General features: G+C 33.4%; 1 protein-coding gene across 1 annotated transcript; it reads right to left on the bottom strand.

Moving 5' to 3' along the window:
• Positions 1 to 4630: 4630 nt before the first annotated feature.
• Positions 4631 to 6866, bottom strand: LOC107029596. The gene is made up of 4 exons (XM_015231030.2): positions 6327 to 6866; positions 5524 to 6228; positions 5318 to 5436; positions 4631 to 5237 (listed from the first exon to the last, which is right to left on the bottom strand). Exons 1-4 carry the CDS (start codon positions 6853 to 6855, stop codon positions 4788 to 4790), a joined length of 1803 nt encoding a protein of 600 aa, XP_015086516.2. The 5' UTR covers positions 6856 to 6866; the 3' UTR covers positions 4631 to 4787.
• Between the last annotated feature and the right edge of the window lie 7466 nt (positions 6867 to 14332).

Consider the following 14332-nt stretch of genomic DNA (forward strand, 5'->3'; position numbering starts at 1 on the left):
ATATATATTCCATCTGTCCTTATCGTTTTATATTGAGTTAGTATTTCATGAGTTGAGTAGTGTCAAGCTAAGATCTTCTTAATCATCTCAAGCTTTAATTTGTTGTTAAGTTTTCCAACTTGTATACTCATACATTTAATGTAACAAGGATCATCATCAAGGGTCTTGTTGATTCAATTGAGTATTCAGAATTAGTGGTGAGCCTCCTTGCATTCCGGAGGACACTTTAATTTGCTTTCTAGTATTTCAATTCTAAGATGTTTTGGGGTCTGTCCCAACATCCATCTAATATAGTGGAGTTTTTATAGACAGTCAGATGATTCATTTTTGGGTATCTCATTATTTACGGAGGATTTATTTTGAGACTTGAGTGTCATTTTGGATGGACTAATATAATTAAGTATTTCTCTTGAGAATGTTAATTATTTATAGTTGAGTCAAGCTAAGTCTTCTGCTGAGATAAGTAAGCCAGAACAAGGTTTCGCTCAACTCCAGCAATGGTCATTAGGTGTCGGCCACATCTAGTTGTAGGCTCCGGGCGTGACACAAAGATCTCATGACCATATTCACTTAGACCCCTACTAAAGATTATCTTAGGACCCACCTAAGTAAGATATGAAGTGGCCGCCCATACGAACCCTTCACACACACCTAGATGATCCTCAAGACTACCTAAAGTAAGGTTATTCCATTTCATCACATATCACATAGTTCCATATTCAATAAGATAAGCATTTACATCATTTAGACTCCCTACCTAAGGTTACTCTAAGACACACCTAAGTCAAACATTAAGAGATTGTCCATACACCCTCTTCAAGCCTACCTAAGAAATATTCAAAACTACCCAAGATAAGAACCTTTTTATACAACATACCATTAAAAGACCTACTATCATTAAATCAATTTTTAGAGACAATCATATATCTATAAGACTTCACATAATGGACTTGGGGAAGACCTAGTTAACCCTCATCCTAGTATCTTCAAAGCCTACTCGTGTCATGTATAGATAGCGTCCCATTCCACTACCTACTTGATGTAGAACTTCTCCAATACTAGAATGCATCCCACATGACGAGAATATGCATTAACCGACATATACCATATTAGCTAGGTAAGAAATCCGGACTCTACCCTACTGCGAGGGATGATGATCCACTTGCCTAGGGTAGAACTAGGACATATCCTACGTAGGCACATGGTTAAGGAATATCAAGGGTTTCTTTGTAATCTAATGTCAACATAAGTAGAGTCATTCCCTAAGAATATTCACTCCGTGCTTAGCCTTTGTTTTCATTCACTAAGTTCAATCAAGAAAGAGGCATATGAAGATGTACCATATTTTAGTCCTACCAAATCATAATACTTCTACCAAGGATGGGTCCACTAGGGATACCACTTAATATGGTCATAAGGATAGCTCAATGACTTTCTTAGAAATGGTGTCATGTCGTTCAAACCAACCTATACCGAAGTCCATCATTCACACAAGAAGTGTACAATTACTTTTTTCAACTTCAAGTATTCTATAACCTTATTTCTATATTGAAGGTTCCATATTATTACCTTCTTCACATGTTCAAGGTCATATGCCAATCACTCATACACATACATGACAAGGGTGATTTATTCTACCAAGTTAAGGGATCACATATTCACATAAATTTCATGCATCAAGAAGAGGGACTTAAGTCTACAAAATCAAGACACAACACTCATCATATCACATACACAATATCACTCAAGTACCAAGTAGGGACACTAAGTCTACCTAACAAGATACCTTTTGAACACATATAGAAACTCATCATAGTTTACCATAGTCACACATAATTATTGAAGGAAAACATGCTTTAACCTCACACATACATATACAACATTATCACATAAGACACTCCTTAGACCTTTTATTATCATATACTATAAGTTGAAGAAGAATCCTAACATTAGCACTCATACAAGATCATGCAAGCATTACAAGAGTACTCATTTCATATATTCACATTATACAATATCACACATGTATACATCATAACATCACGTAACATAATCATATAAGCCATAACATTTTCTACATGATCACATTACTTCACATAAACATATACACATTATACCTTTATATAAGCCCATGAATGATACTACTACAATTTACATATTAATGCCGACAAGGCCGTGTTCATCATATAATCAACACATAAACAATGCCACCATAAATGGACAATACAAATCAATAGCAATTCTATAATAATTCTACGCAATATAGAGAGATCTAATGAACTTACAACCTTTCCCTCATTAGGAGAATATTGGGAAACTCAGTTTTCACAAAAGACTACAACATCAACCAAAATACTAGGAACTCCTAGTTTTAGGCTTGAATAAGAACATAAAGAAAAGATAAAGATATCTCACTCCCAACTCCCTTACCAAACACCATACTCCCCCACTTAGGAGAGACCCATCTAAGGTCACATAAATATACTACAAAGATCTCCCTCAAGGAACCTTCAACCTTACCAACACCATTCTCACACAACTATATACTAAACCTCTTGAAACAACAATATCCCCTTACTAGGAGAAACTCACATTTACACTTTCAAACATCACCTCCTCCTTTATAAGGTCGGATCTAAAGAACTTCAAACCATCTCAACTACCACTCCTCCATAATCTAACATTATACTTCATCATTTCTTTCAACAATACTCCCCTCATGAGGTAACTGAACAAACCTAACGTCATCATCACAACCTTCCATATCCTATCTTACAAGTTACACCCAACTCGTTTTTTTTCTCCCTCAACCCAACTTCTCAAGGCCACACTTTAAAGACCATCATAGAAGGAACAAGGGAAAAAACCATAAACAAAGCTCTTAGACATGATTAGATTAATGGACAAGGGAAACTTTCCTAGCACCCAATAGCCTCGTATTCATAATGTGGCGCGCTTCACATTATGAACAAGACTTTACTAAATTTGGTTTATGATACAATGTAAGACACTCCCAAACATTATGCTCTGAAACCAACTTTGTAATAACCCAAAGGTAGCATTTGGAAGGTATCGGCTTATGAGACCCCGAGAATTCCCACAGCAGTCTCTCGTATTAATAATTGCATAATATATTGTCAAACAATAAGCAAGAATTTAAAACATTCTTTACACACGAAGAATACTTTTATTAAGATGCAAGCTTAAGACTTTTAAAACCATCTATCTTTACAATGTCTCATTGAACCATCTAATACTTTGAATGTACAACATTGGGACCAAGCCTATACAATACTTAAAATAAAGACTAAAGACATAAAAGAAACATCAGGGTCTTGTCCTCGAATCTATGAGGACTCACCTATACATCATCTTTAACCCTTACAAACCTATACACCATCCTTGACATATCGAGACTTCTAATTCCCTACACTTTAGTCAAAAATGGAAAATAAGGGGTTAGAACATTGAATGCCCTAAATATGGAAGCCATGCAAAAACCATGAAAAAGGGACATTTAGTATAGAAACATTCTTTCATGACATTTTGATAAAAAAAACTTCTTAAAAGATTGTCAAATACAATCACATATAATACACACTCATGTAACATCAATAACATGACCATATTCACATAGAACCCCTACTAAAGATTATCCTAAGACCCACCTAAGTTAGATATGAAGCGGTCGCCCATACAACCCCTTCACACAGACCTAGATGATCCTCAAGACTACCTAAAGTAAGGTTATTCCATTTCATCACATATCACATCGTTCCATATTCAATAATCTGTGCATTTACATAATTGAGAAAGCCTATCTAAGTTTACTCTAAGACTCGCTTAACAAAAATATGAAGAGACCGCGCATACACCTTTTTCATGACTACCTAATGAATCCTCAAAGATAGCCTAGATAATAACCTCTATATACAACATACTCCATTTAAAGACCTACTTTAATTAAAACCATTTTTAGAGACAATCATACATTTAGAGGACTTCACATAATGATCTTGTGGAAGACCTAGGGAACCCTCATCCTAGTATCTTCAAAGCCTACTCATGTCATGTATCGATAGGGTCCCATTCCACTACCTACACGTTGTAGAACTTCTCCAATACTAGAATGTATCCCACATGATGAGAATAGTCATTAACCAAAATAGACCATACTAACTATATACGAAATTTGGAGTCTACCCTAATCCAACGGAGGGTGTTCTATTTGCCTAGGTTAGAACTAGAACACATCCCATTTATGCACATGGTTAAGGAATATCAAGGGTTTCTTTATACTTTTATCTAAACTTAAGTAGAATCACTCCCCAAGCATGCTCACTTGGTACTTAGCCTTTATTTTTCATAGAGTAAGTTCAATCACAAAAAGGCATATGAAGAGGTACCATATTTGAGTCTTACCAAATCATACTACTTCTACCAAGGATGGGTCCACTAGGGATGCCACTCAATGTTGATAACGATATCTCAATGAGTTTCTTAGAGATTGTTTTATGTCGTTCTAGACAGTGTTGTGGACGGCGAGAGGCGACAAAAGGCGACAAGGGCCTGCCTTGCCACGCGGCGAGGCGAGCGGCGAGGCGCTTGCCTTTTTGAATAAAGGCGCCAATTAATACCAAAAATTAAAAATATTTAATTGCATATTTTATCCAAAGTCTTAATAGCAATAACACATATTAGCAAATATTCAATTCAAAAACCAATAGAATGTCTAAAACTTTAAAGACCAAACAATTCAAAATACAATAAACCAAAACTTTAAAAGTCTATTCTTCTTCAAAATTATCCAACTCTTGAAGATCAAAATCTTCTACATCATTATATTGCTCTTCATCTTCTTCCTCCTCGTATTCTTCATCAATTAGTGTCCGAGTCCTACTTGAAGATGAACTTAAAGATGTACTTTCTACTCCTTTGCCCTTGTCAAGTACTGTTGATCTTGAAGAAAGTCCCCTAAGATGATAGATACTCTCGTCCGCTCCAATTGCCGTAGCAACACTACCCCAAGTAAGATCATCATCCTCATATACTAGTTCATCATCTTGATCTTCGGGGCATCCAACTAACCATTCGTTGGAATCATCTATGTTATCCAAGCGAATTGGATCAATAAGATCACGAGCATCATAACGGCGTTTCAATGTTCTATTGTACTTAATGTACACTAGATCATTGAGACGCGATAGTGTAAGCCTATTCCTCTTTTTGGAATGAATCTGTGCATAAGTTATTGATATTAACTAGTTGATATTGATAATAATATAATATGAAAAATAGGATATAAATTTTTACTTACGTGTTCAAACACACTCCAATTTCGCTCACATCCAGATGAGCTACAAGTTAGGCTTAACACTTTCATGGCAAACTTTTGCAAGTTTGGTGTTTCACTACCAAATAGTGACCACCATTCAACTATAATAAAATAAATTTAAAGGTTAGTGACTATAAGTAAGTCAAATAATATAAGTAAGAATGTAAGATCTAAATCAACCCACTTACCCGGTGACCTTGTGTCTCTAGCTCTTTTAGCCGGACCACAACCAAATAGTCCATCCGCCATTTTGTACTTAGGAAGCTCAGCGATTAGTGCATCTTGTATTGTTGTATCACGGACCAACTTCTCAACACATGCATAATACTCGGTCCACAAACTCTGTAATAAAGTTCCCTCTTCTTCAGCTTTATAATATAATCCTGGGTTCAAAACATGGCCTGCAGCATGCAAAGGCCGATGGAGTTGTTCTGACCACCTTGCATCAATAATTTGAAACACTTTCTCATAATGCTTCTGAACTCCACGAAAACCATGTGCAATAGCTTCTTTGGCTCTATCCATTGCCTCATAAATATAACCCATTGGTGGTTTTTTCTCCCCATCCACCAAACGAAGCACTTTTGTCAAAGGGCTACAAACTGTAAGTGCCCGAACAACATCATTCCAAAAGTGGATAGAAATAAGAAGATTGGCAACTTCTTTCCCCGAAGTTTCCTTTGCAAATTTGCTTGAATTCCATTCGGTTGAGAGGACTAAAGTTTTCAAGTTTTTTCTTTGAATGTACATAGCTCTCAAAGTTAAGAATGCCGTTGCAAATCTTGTCTTGGCCGGTTTCACCAAATTTCTTTCTTTGGTGAATTTTCTCATCAAGTTTAACAACAATGGCCTTTGACTAATGTAAGAATGGATTCTGATGGCCTTCTTAAAAACTGTTATAGAAAGATTAAATTAAATTAATTAGTAGCTAATGAATTATTGAGTATTGACTATAAAGAAACTTAATAAAGTTAAAGGATAGGTTGATTACCGGAAGCATATGGCTTAACCTTGAATATGTCACCAAATATCAAGTTGATGCAATGAGCGGCACATGGAGTCCAATAAATGTGTGGATACGCACCCATCATCATACTTCCCGCTTTGACATTCTCACTAGCATTATCGGTGACAATTTGTACCACATTTTCCGGTCCAATTCTTTCGATAGTGCTTTCAAATAACTTGTACATTTTGGTGGAATCGGTAGATTCATTGCTAGCATCAACCGAACCAAGAAATACACTACCGATTGGAGAATTCACCAAAATATTGATGATCATTTTGCCATTTCGTGCCGTCCATTTGTCCATCATAATGGAACAACCAAACTTTGTCCATTGCACTTTATGCTCCTCAACAATTTTTTCTACTTTATCCACCTCTTTTTTAAGGTGAGTGACTCTAACTTCATGGAATGTAGGAGGCTTCATTCCGGGGCCATGTTGTCCAACCGCCTCAATAAATTTATCGAATGATTTGTGATTGACGCAATTAAAAGGGAGCCCGGCATCATACATCCAAATTGCAAAAGCACTAACCGCACGCTCTCTTAGAATTTTCTTTGTTTCTTCGATTCCTCCTCCTTTTTCTAAGCCTCCTTTTTGTGTTGATTTTTGTGAAAAATAGAGGTTCAAAGGTCCTTTCGTCACACTCCGTGCGGTGGATGAACCTCCACTAGAAGATATCTTTTGAGTTTTGGAGGGAGGCCTCATTTCCGCATAATCATCCATTTCATCAAGATCATCAATATCAACAAATTCTTCCGGTTGCCTCATTTGAAATTTGGGATTATTAGGTATTTTGTTTTGCATATAAGCCCTTATTTCTTCTCTAATTTCCGACGGACAAGCGACACATACATTAACATTTTTGAAACCACCCACTAAATGTTGTTTGTGTCGAGTTATTCCACCATTGGAAGTACTCCCACAAAAGTTACAAGTGACCGAATCTTTCGTCGCTCCTTGAGTGCCATAGTTTCATCCAATGTCCCTCTTTTTGCGAGCATCCGCCATTGATTATCAAATTCAATTAATTCGCTGTTTAGAAATATTGGAATAAATAATTAGGAAAAGATGTGTTAAAAAAAAATTAACACTTGTTACACTTACTGACTTACACAAAGCAGTAAGCAGTAAACACTGCCTGAGTCCCTACTCCCCATCCACCAAAATAAAAAAAAATGAAGAAGAAGAACAGAAAAAATAAGAACAGAAGAAGAAGAAGAACAGAAAAAATAAGAAGAAGAAGAAGTGAGAAAACATTACCTGAAAACCTGAAAACAGAGAGTGAGAGTCGCGAGGTCGCCGGCGAGGGAGAAGAGACGCGACAGCGAGGGAGAGCGAGGGAGCAGAGACGCGACAGCGAGGGAGCAGAGACGCGACAGCGAGGGAGCAGCGACGCGATGGAGGAGAAGAGAAGAGTCAATCGATCGAGAGAGAGAGAGAGAGAGAGTCGCGAGTTTCAGATTTTCGAAAGTAAAAAAAAACCCTAATTTTGACTAATATTATTAAGTCAAAATTTTTTTAATCAAAAAGGCGGCGCCTTTCGCTCGCCATTTCAGCGCCATATATCGCCAGGGGCTCGCCTTTTTCTCCTCGCCTCGCCTCGCCTCTCGCCTTTGGCGACGAGGCGAGCGCCTTTCACAACACTGGTTCTAGACGACCTATCGCTAAGTTCATCATTCACATAAGAAGGATATCATTACGGTTTTCAAGTTCAAGGATTCTATAACCTTCTTTCTACATTGAAGGTTCCAAGTCATTGACCTTGTTCACATGTTCAAGGTCATATGTCAATCACTCTGACACATACATGACAAGGGTGATTAATCCTACCAAGTCAAAGGATCGCATAATCACATAACTTTCATGCATCATGAAGAGGGACTTAGGAATACAAAATAAACATAACACTCATCATATCACTTACACAATATACCTCAAGTACCAAGTAGGGACACTAAGTCTATCTAACAAGATACCCTATCGACATATATAAAATTTCATCATAGTCTACCACAATCACACATAATTATTTAAGGACAACATAGTTTAACCTCACACATACATATACAACATTATCACATAAGATACTTCTTAGACACTCATACAAGATTACAGAAGCATTACAAGAGGACTTCACTTCATATCTTTACATTATACAAGATCACACATATATAACATCATAACATCACCAAACATAATCATAAAGACCATAACATCTTCTACATGATCACATTACTTCACATAAACATCTAAACATTATACCTTCATATAAACCCTAGCATGATACTACTATAATTTACATAATCATACCGACAAGGCCATGTTCATCACATAAACACGCAACCATAAGTGGACCATACCAATCAATAGCAATTTATATAACAATTCTACAAAATATAGTGAGATCAAATCAACTTACAACCTCTCCATCATCATCATGAACCTTCCTTAGCCTTTTCAATCAAATCACTTCACAAATGCTCTTAGCAAAAGCCATATACACAATTCTAAGCCAACAATCTAATAATACCAAGGATTCAACAATGTACAATATGAGTATAATCGAATTAAGGTAGCCTATATACAATTCTATCATGATCTATACACAATCCAATAGCCCAATACAATCTACACATGAATCTACTAAGATCAAGTTTTGATCAAATCACCCACATTATAGACAAATTTAATGATTAGAGACGTTCAAGGATTAATAGATATTTTCATTGGAAAATCTCAATTATAGATCAATAACATCATATCTCATTGTTTGTAAATGTTTCATGCAATAACCCATGACTTAGTGTAGAAATTGGACTTTTTTCATAACCTTGAAATCCTTGAAAGCACTTTGAAATTTGATCTAAGGTGATAGCTAACCATAGATAAAGAACTCGCATAACTTAATAGAAGAAATCCAAAGAGAGTTGAAGAAGAACTCCAATGAAATTCATCATCCAAGCTCCATCTTGACCCTGAACTTTCATAAAGGTTTTTGGAGATAACTAGGGAGGGAAAGGATTTTGATATAGGTTTTACGGTCTAAATGGGAGTTAAATCACATTAATAATATTAAATTACACCTAAAATACAAGTTTCCCTTTTATTGAAAAGTCTTGGGGTGAATTTCCCAAATTACCCTAATCTTGGCCGAGATTGCAAGCAGTTTGCAGGTGTCAAACCACACCCAGAAACAATGGGCCATCGTTTGGACGACGTCACCTTGATGAGGGCTCGTAGTTTGATTAGAGACTCAAGGACTTGCAATATTGCAGGTTCAATTGACGCCCCAAGTCGACAAGCCGTTGTTTGGCACTGCCAAACTGCTGCCTGGTAGCTTCTAGCCTTTGAGTTGGGGTCCTCCTCTAGAGCTCCTCGTGTGTCCTAAGTGGAGTCATACCCGGACGTTAAACTCCTAAACATTAACATGTAGGTCTTAGGAACCTGTCTCATCAATTTAAGCACCAAACAACTTACGAAACATACAAAGGCACACTAGAACACATGCAAGCACATAAGGACTAGTCGTCGAACGTCTTTGTCGTTCCTTGATGTTTGACTTCAAAATCAACAGGACTGACTTCTAAACTCATAAACCCATAAATTAAGCTAGTTAACATTCCTTAAAGAACAAGTGAAGCTCTAGATAAGTCTAGTTTATTTTTAGGGTTGTAACACCAATAATACCATTAATTTATCTTATTATCACCACTTTTAAATTTATTGAGAATATTTCATCAAGTCTTCTTTATTGAAAGAATCATTTCGATAAAGAGGGTTCAAGATTATAAATTTTACGGTATCAGGATTTCAGACCAATCACAACCAAAAAACCAACCCAAACAATTCGATAATTAAGTAAATAGAGGACTTCACAATATCATTGAATGCATGTTAATCACTATTAAGAGTATATCAATCAAATAGAATAACTCATAACTTACCTCTACCGAAGAACAAAATCAAGCAAACTACTTCTCCAATTCTTTTCTTTTCCTCAATGCATCCGGACCTTTTAAATCTATCAAGTATAAGCACATAATTTGTAAATGAGTCTATAAACGCTCGTATTATTTTATGCCTAGTCTAGACCCAAAAATACATCTAATTATATCATCATTTCCTAAAGTGCAAATCTAGGGATAAATCTTAATTCCTCCAATTAGCATACCTTTAAAGGAATTTAAATAATTCAATACACCTAATATTTAATTAGGTCTCTCATTATATCAAATCTTGATTTTTATAAAGTAACTATAGCAATAAAATAAGATAAGAAACCCTAAATAATCAGTAAAGTTACGAGCAGAAACTTGGATCGAATAAACATAAGAAAATAAACTGAAGCAATCATATATTCCTACCCCTAACACTACCTGTAACCGCTAAAGATCATCCCCCACTTAATCATCATTGTTCATTAATTACCCACCTACAAACATAATCCAGAATCATAAGTTTTCCAACATAGAGATACGATTAGTCATGTAGCTTTTAAGAACCAAAATAGCAACTATTCCTAACCGAAAATATAAATAATAAAGCGTGCTAATCGATTAAGCAAATTCAACATATGAACTAGAACTTGTGAAAACTTATATTTATCCAAAATTTTGTTACCGATCCAATTGTATATATCCACGCTACACAATAATAATTTTCCCAACTCCGATCTCTTTTCAGTCATTAGTAATCAGTCAATTGAAATCACTCTTTCCCAACCAATTTGAAGAATTTAATATTTTCCAGTATACATACGTCAACATATAGTACTAATAGGTTGTCTTATCTCTTAGAAATCAGTATATGAAATATTAAACTTAAAAGTACTTTTACCTGTTCAAGACGTGTGGTTGCTTCCGCCGTGTACAAATAAGTCCTTTTCTTAATTTGTTTTAGTTATTTAGGTTAACAATTGTGAACTAATAAATATCAAATTTCTTTCTACACATGGGCCATTAACTATCTGATAAAAAAAATTAATTGTTTCATAAATACCCGCCAACAATTTAATTATTAAAATTACCCCATCACTTATATAATTATAATTATGAATGTTCAAAATATCCTTTAGAATCTACTAAAAAATATTTTATCAAATAAAAAAATCTCTAGTACTCAAAACGACCAAATGAATTGTCACAACCCGAAAATAACGATAGAAATTAGCACTTGAATTCAAGAATTTATTAACATCAGTCAATAAATTTAGCTATGACAAAGTATCATTTATCTTGTGCTAAAGTTGAAAATCAACAAAAAAAAAGTAGAAAACAAATAAGAGATATGAATTAATATAATGAACAAGTTAATCAAATATATGAAAAAAATATTTTAGAAACAAACCTCTGGCAATAATTTTAAGTAATTTCGGTGTTGCTTTTCAACTTCAAGGATCATCTAAATATTAAAATATCACTTTCTGAATTCGACAACATAAACTCGAGAAAGAATATAGAAATTAGCACATCATTCTAATTAATGTATAGTATTATGATAAACATTTTAATGTCTTTTGTATTTTGATAGTGATAGTTTTATCCGTTTACAAATTTTTGAAAATTTGGAAGAAAAAAAAAAAGAAGAGATATGAGTTTATATAATCAACAAATTTATCAAATATTTAAAAAATAATATAGAAACAAACCTCTGGCAATACTTAGAAGTGACTTTGGTGTTGCTTTTCAACTTCAAGGATCTTCAAAATATTAAAATATTACCTTTTGAATTCGACAAAATAATACAAAAAAAAAAATATAGATATTAACACTTGAAATCAGGAATTTATAGAAAAAATTAAGCACAACAACAATAGAAGAAAAAAAAAAGAAAATTACAAAAAGTTGAGAAAAAAGTTTGTAAACAATAATTTTCTTTTTTCAATAGTATATATATAAAGCGTTTGAATTTGATAACCGTTTCCTATTAGTTGAAAAAAATTCTTAAAAAATGAAGATAAAATCGTTGATTATTGAAAATTTAAATTTTAAATTGTGCATCCCTATTTCAAGAATAGTGGAGAAATGGGATAAATTTGTAGGGAAAGTGCTAAACAGTCATATTTTATATTAATTTAATTCAAATTAAACATATCGCTTTGTTAGTTTATTTACTTAAATGAATAATTTTAATAATTTTAATTTAAAAGTTTAAGGAGTTTAAAATTTTAATCTAAGCTAAATAATAATAATAGTAATAATAATAATAATAATAATAATAATAATAATAATAATAATAATAATAATTATTATTATTATTATTATTATTATTAGTTAAATTAGTTTTATCAGTAAAGATATAACATGTAGATTATAGATTGTACTTTATTAAAATATAATTATTTAAAATGAAGATAAGAAAAAAGATAAAACATTAAATGATATTTAAATAATAAATTTAAAAGAAACTTCTCTACAATGCGTTTTTTTTAAAATAAATAATTTTAATTTAAAAGTTTTTCAATTTGTTTAGGAGTAGCGGTGTAATAGGATGTATAGAGAGAGAGATATGATGATTTAGGAACATTATTTTCTACTTATGAAAAAAAGAATTCTTAAAACTGATTTCACGTTAATTATAATAAATATTTTTAAAAGCTCACATTCTGTTGCTATTAAAACTAGGTAGAGATGGCCCGTACAAGTACGGGCCCAACATTAAACAAATTTTCTGAGCTAAATGCATAAAATAAGTTCCTGGCTACTTTATTTACATTGAATGGTGTATCATTTATGTAATGGTACATTTTTATCGCTTATCACCCTGGCAAAAAGTACATGTGAAAAAAGAGAGAAATATATAGGTTCAAAGTTGAATACTTAGTTAAACATATATAATTAGAGAAACCTCAAGAATAAAAGAGCACAAAGTAGCCTAATTCAAATGATGAAATCTCAAATATTTAGTAAATGTAGAAGGGTCTTTGTACACAAGTAACACAAGTCCTTTGTACACAATAATACAGATTATAGATCACCTAGTATAGTGCAGCATATGTACAAAATCCTGAAGGAAAATTATTTTCATATCCTACATATCAATGAACACAACAAAATAATAACCTCTTTGTTGCAGCTTTATACATATGGTTTGATAGTGTGGCTTATAGTAAATCAACCAGTATGCTGAACAATATATACCAACCATCCAAACAGTATGCAGACAAAACAAGAGAAGGCACCCTTTACTATTACAAGTGAAATTTACAGTCAATAGAGCAAAATCTGATGAAACATCATGATGACATGGAAAAACTATATGATAAATAATAAATAAAGCTCTTTTGGTTAGTGTTATAGAGGAAAACAATTCATACTATCAAAATATACAAAAGCCATAAAGGATCAGTGAAGCTCAACATGACAAAGGATTCACACATGAGATATATATTTAAATATATCCCCTGCTTGTCCTAGTTATTAAGTCTAGCTAATTTTATACTTTCTTTTCAATTTATTTGTCTTATTTTCTTTTAGTTTGCTTAAAAAATAATCACTTTTTTCTATTTAGCAATTCGTATGTCCAACATTCTGTCAGACATGTTAGGTGCATTATACACATCTTTAGTTTGTGACTACAAGATTTAAAAGTTATGTGTCGTGTTTAGTCAAACTAAGACAAACAATTAAAATGGAGGCAACAAATTTAAAAAATTCAGAAAGAAATGAGTGAAGAGAAAGTACTATACTGGTGCAGACATGTTTATCCCAAAGCAGAAAGACATTTTTGGCTTAAAAGGTTTTCTTCCATGAAAAAAATGAAACATATCTGCATAACTTCAATTTTTACGACACCCAAATCTATACAACAAGATTTACAAAAGTTCAGAGCCTAATTTCTAGACATGTTGGTAAATTATGCTTATCTATTGAGAACAATATTCTTACCACAAACAATAGAGTCACTACTTTAGCAATTAATTAAGATATTTGATAATAATATTACAAAGAAAAGAGAAAAGAATGAAAATAAACTCTCAGTACAAAAT

The sequence above is a fragment of the Solanum pennellii genome, chromosome 9, assembly GCF_001406875.1.
Source record: "Solanum pennellii chromosome 9, SPENNV200".
NCBI lineage: Eukaryota > Viridiplantae > Streptophyta > Magnoliopsida > Solanales > Solanaceae > Solanum > Solanum pennellii.

What these genes read in the sequence shown, in the direction of transcription:
- LOC107029596 (XM_015231030.2), bottom strand. Translation starts at nt 6,855, where the DNA reads ATGTATGATGCCGGGCTCCCTTTTAATTGCGTCAATCACAAATCATTC. An exon ending in GGTTAAGCCATATGCTTCCG is followed by an intron (nt 6,229 to 6,326) that starts GTAATCAACCTA and finishes TTTCTATAACAG; the next exon opens with TTTTTAAGAAGGCCATCAGA. An exon ending in TAGAGACACAAGGTCACCGG is followed by an intron (nt 5,437 to 5,523) that starts GTAAGTGGGTTG and finishes ATTTTATTATAG; the next exon opens with TTGAATGGTGGTCACTATTT.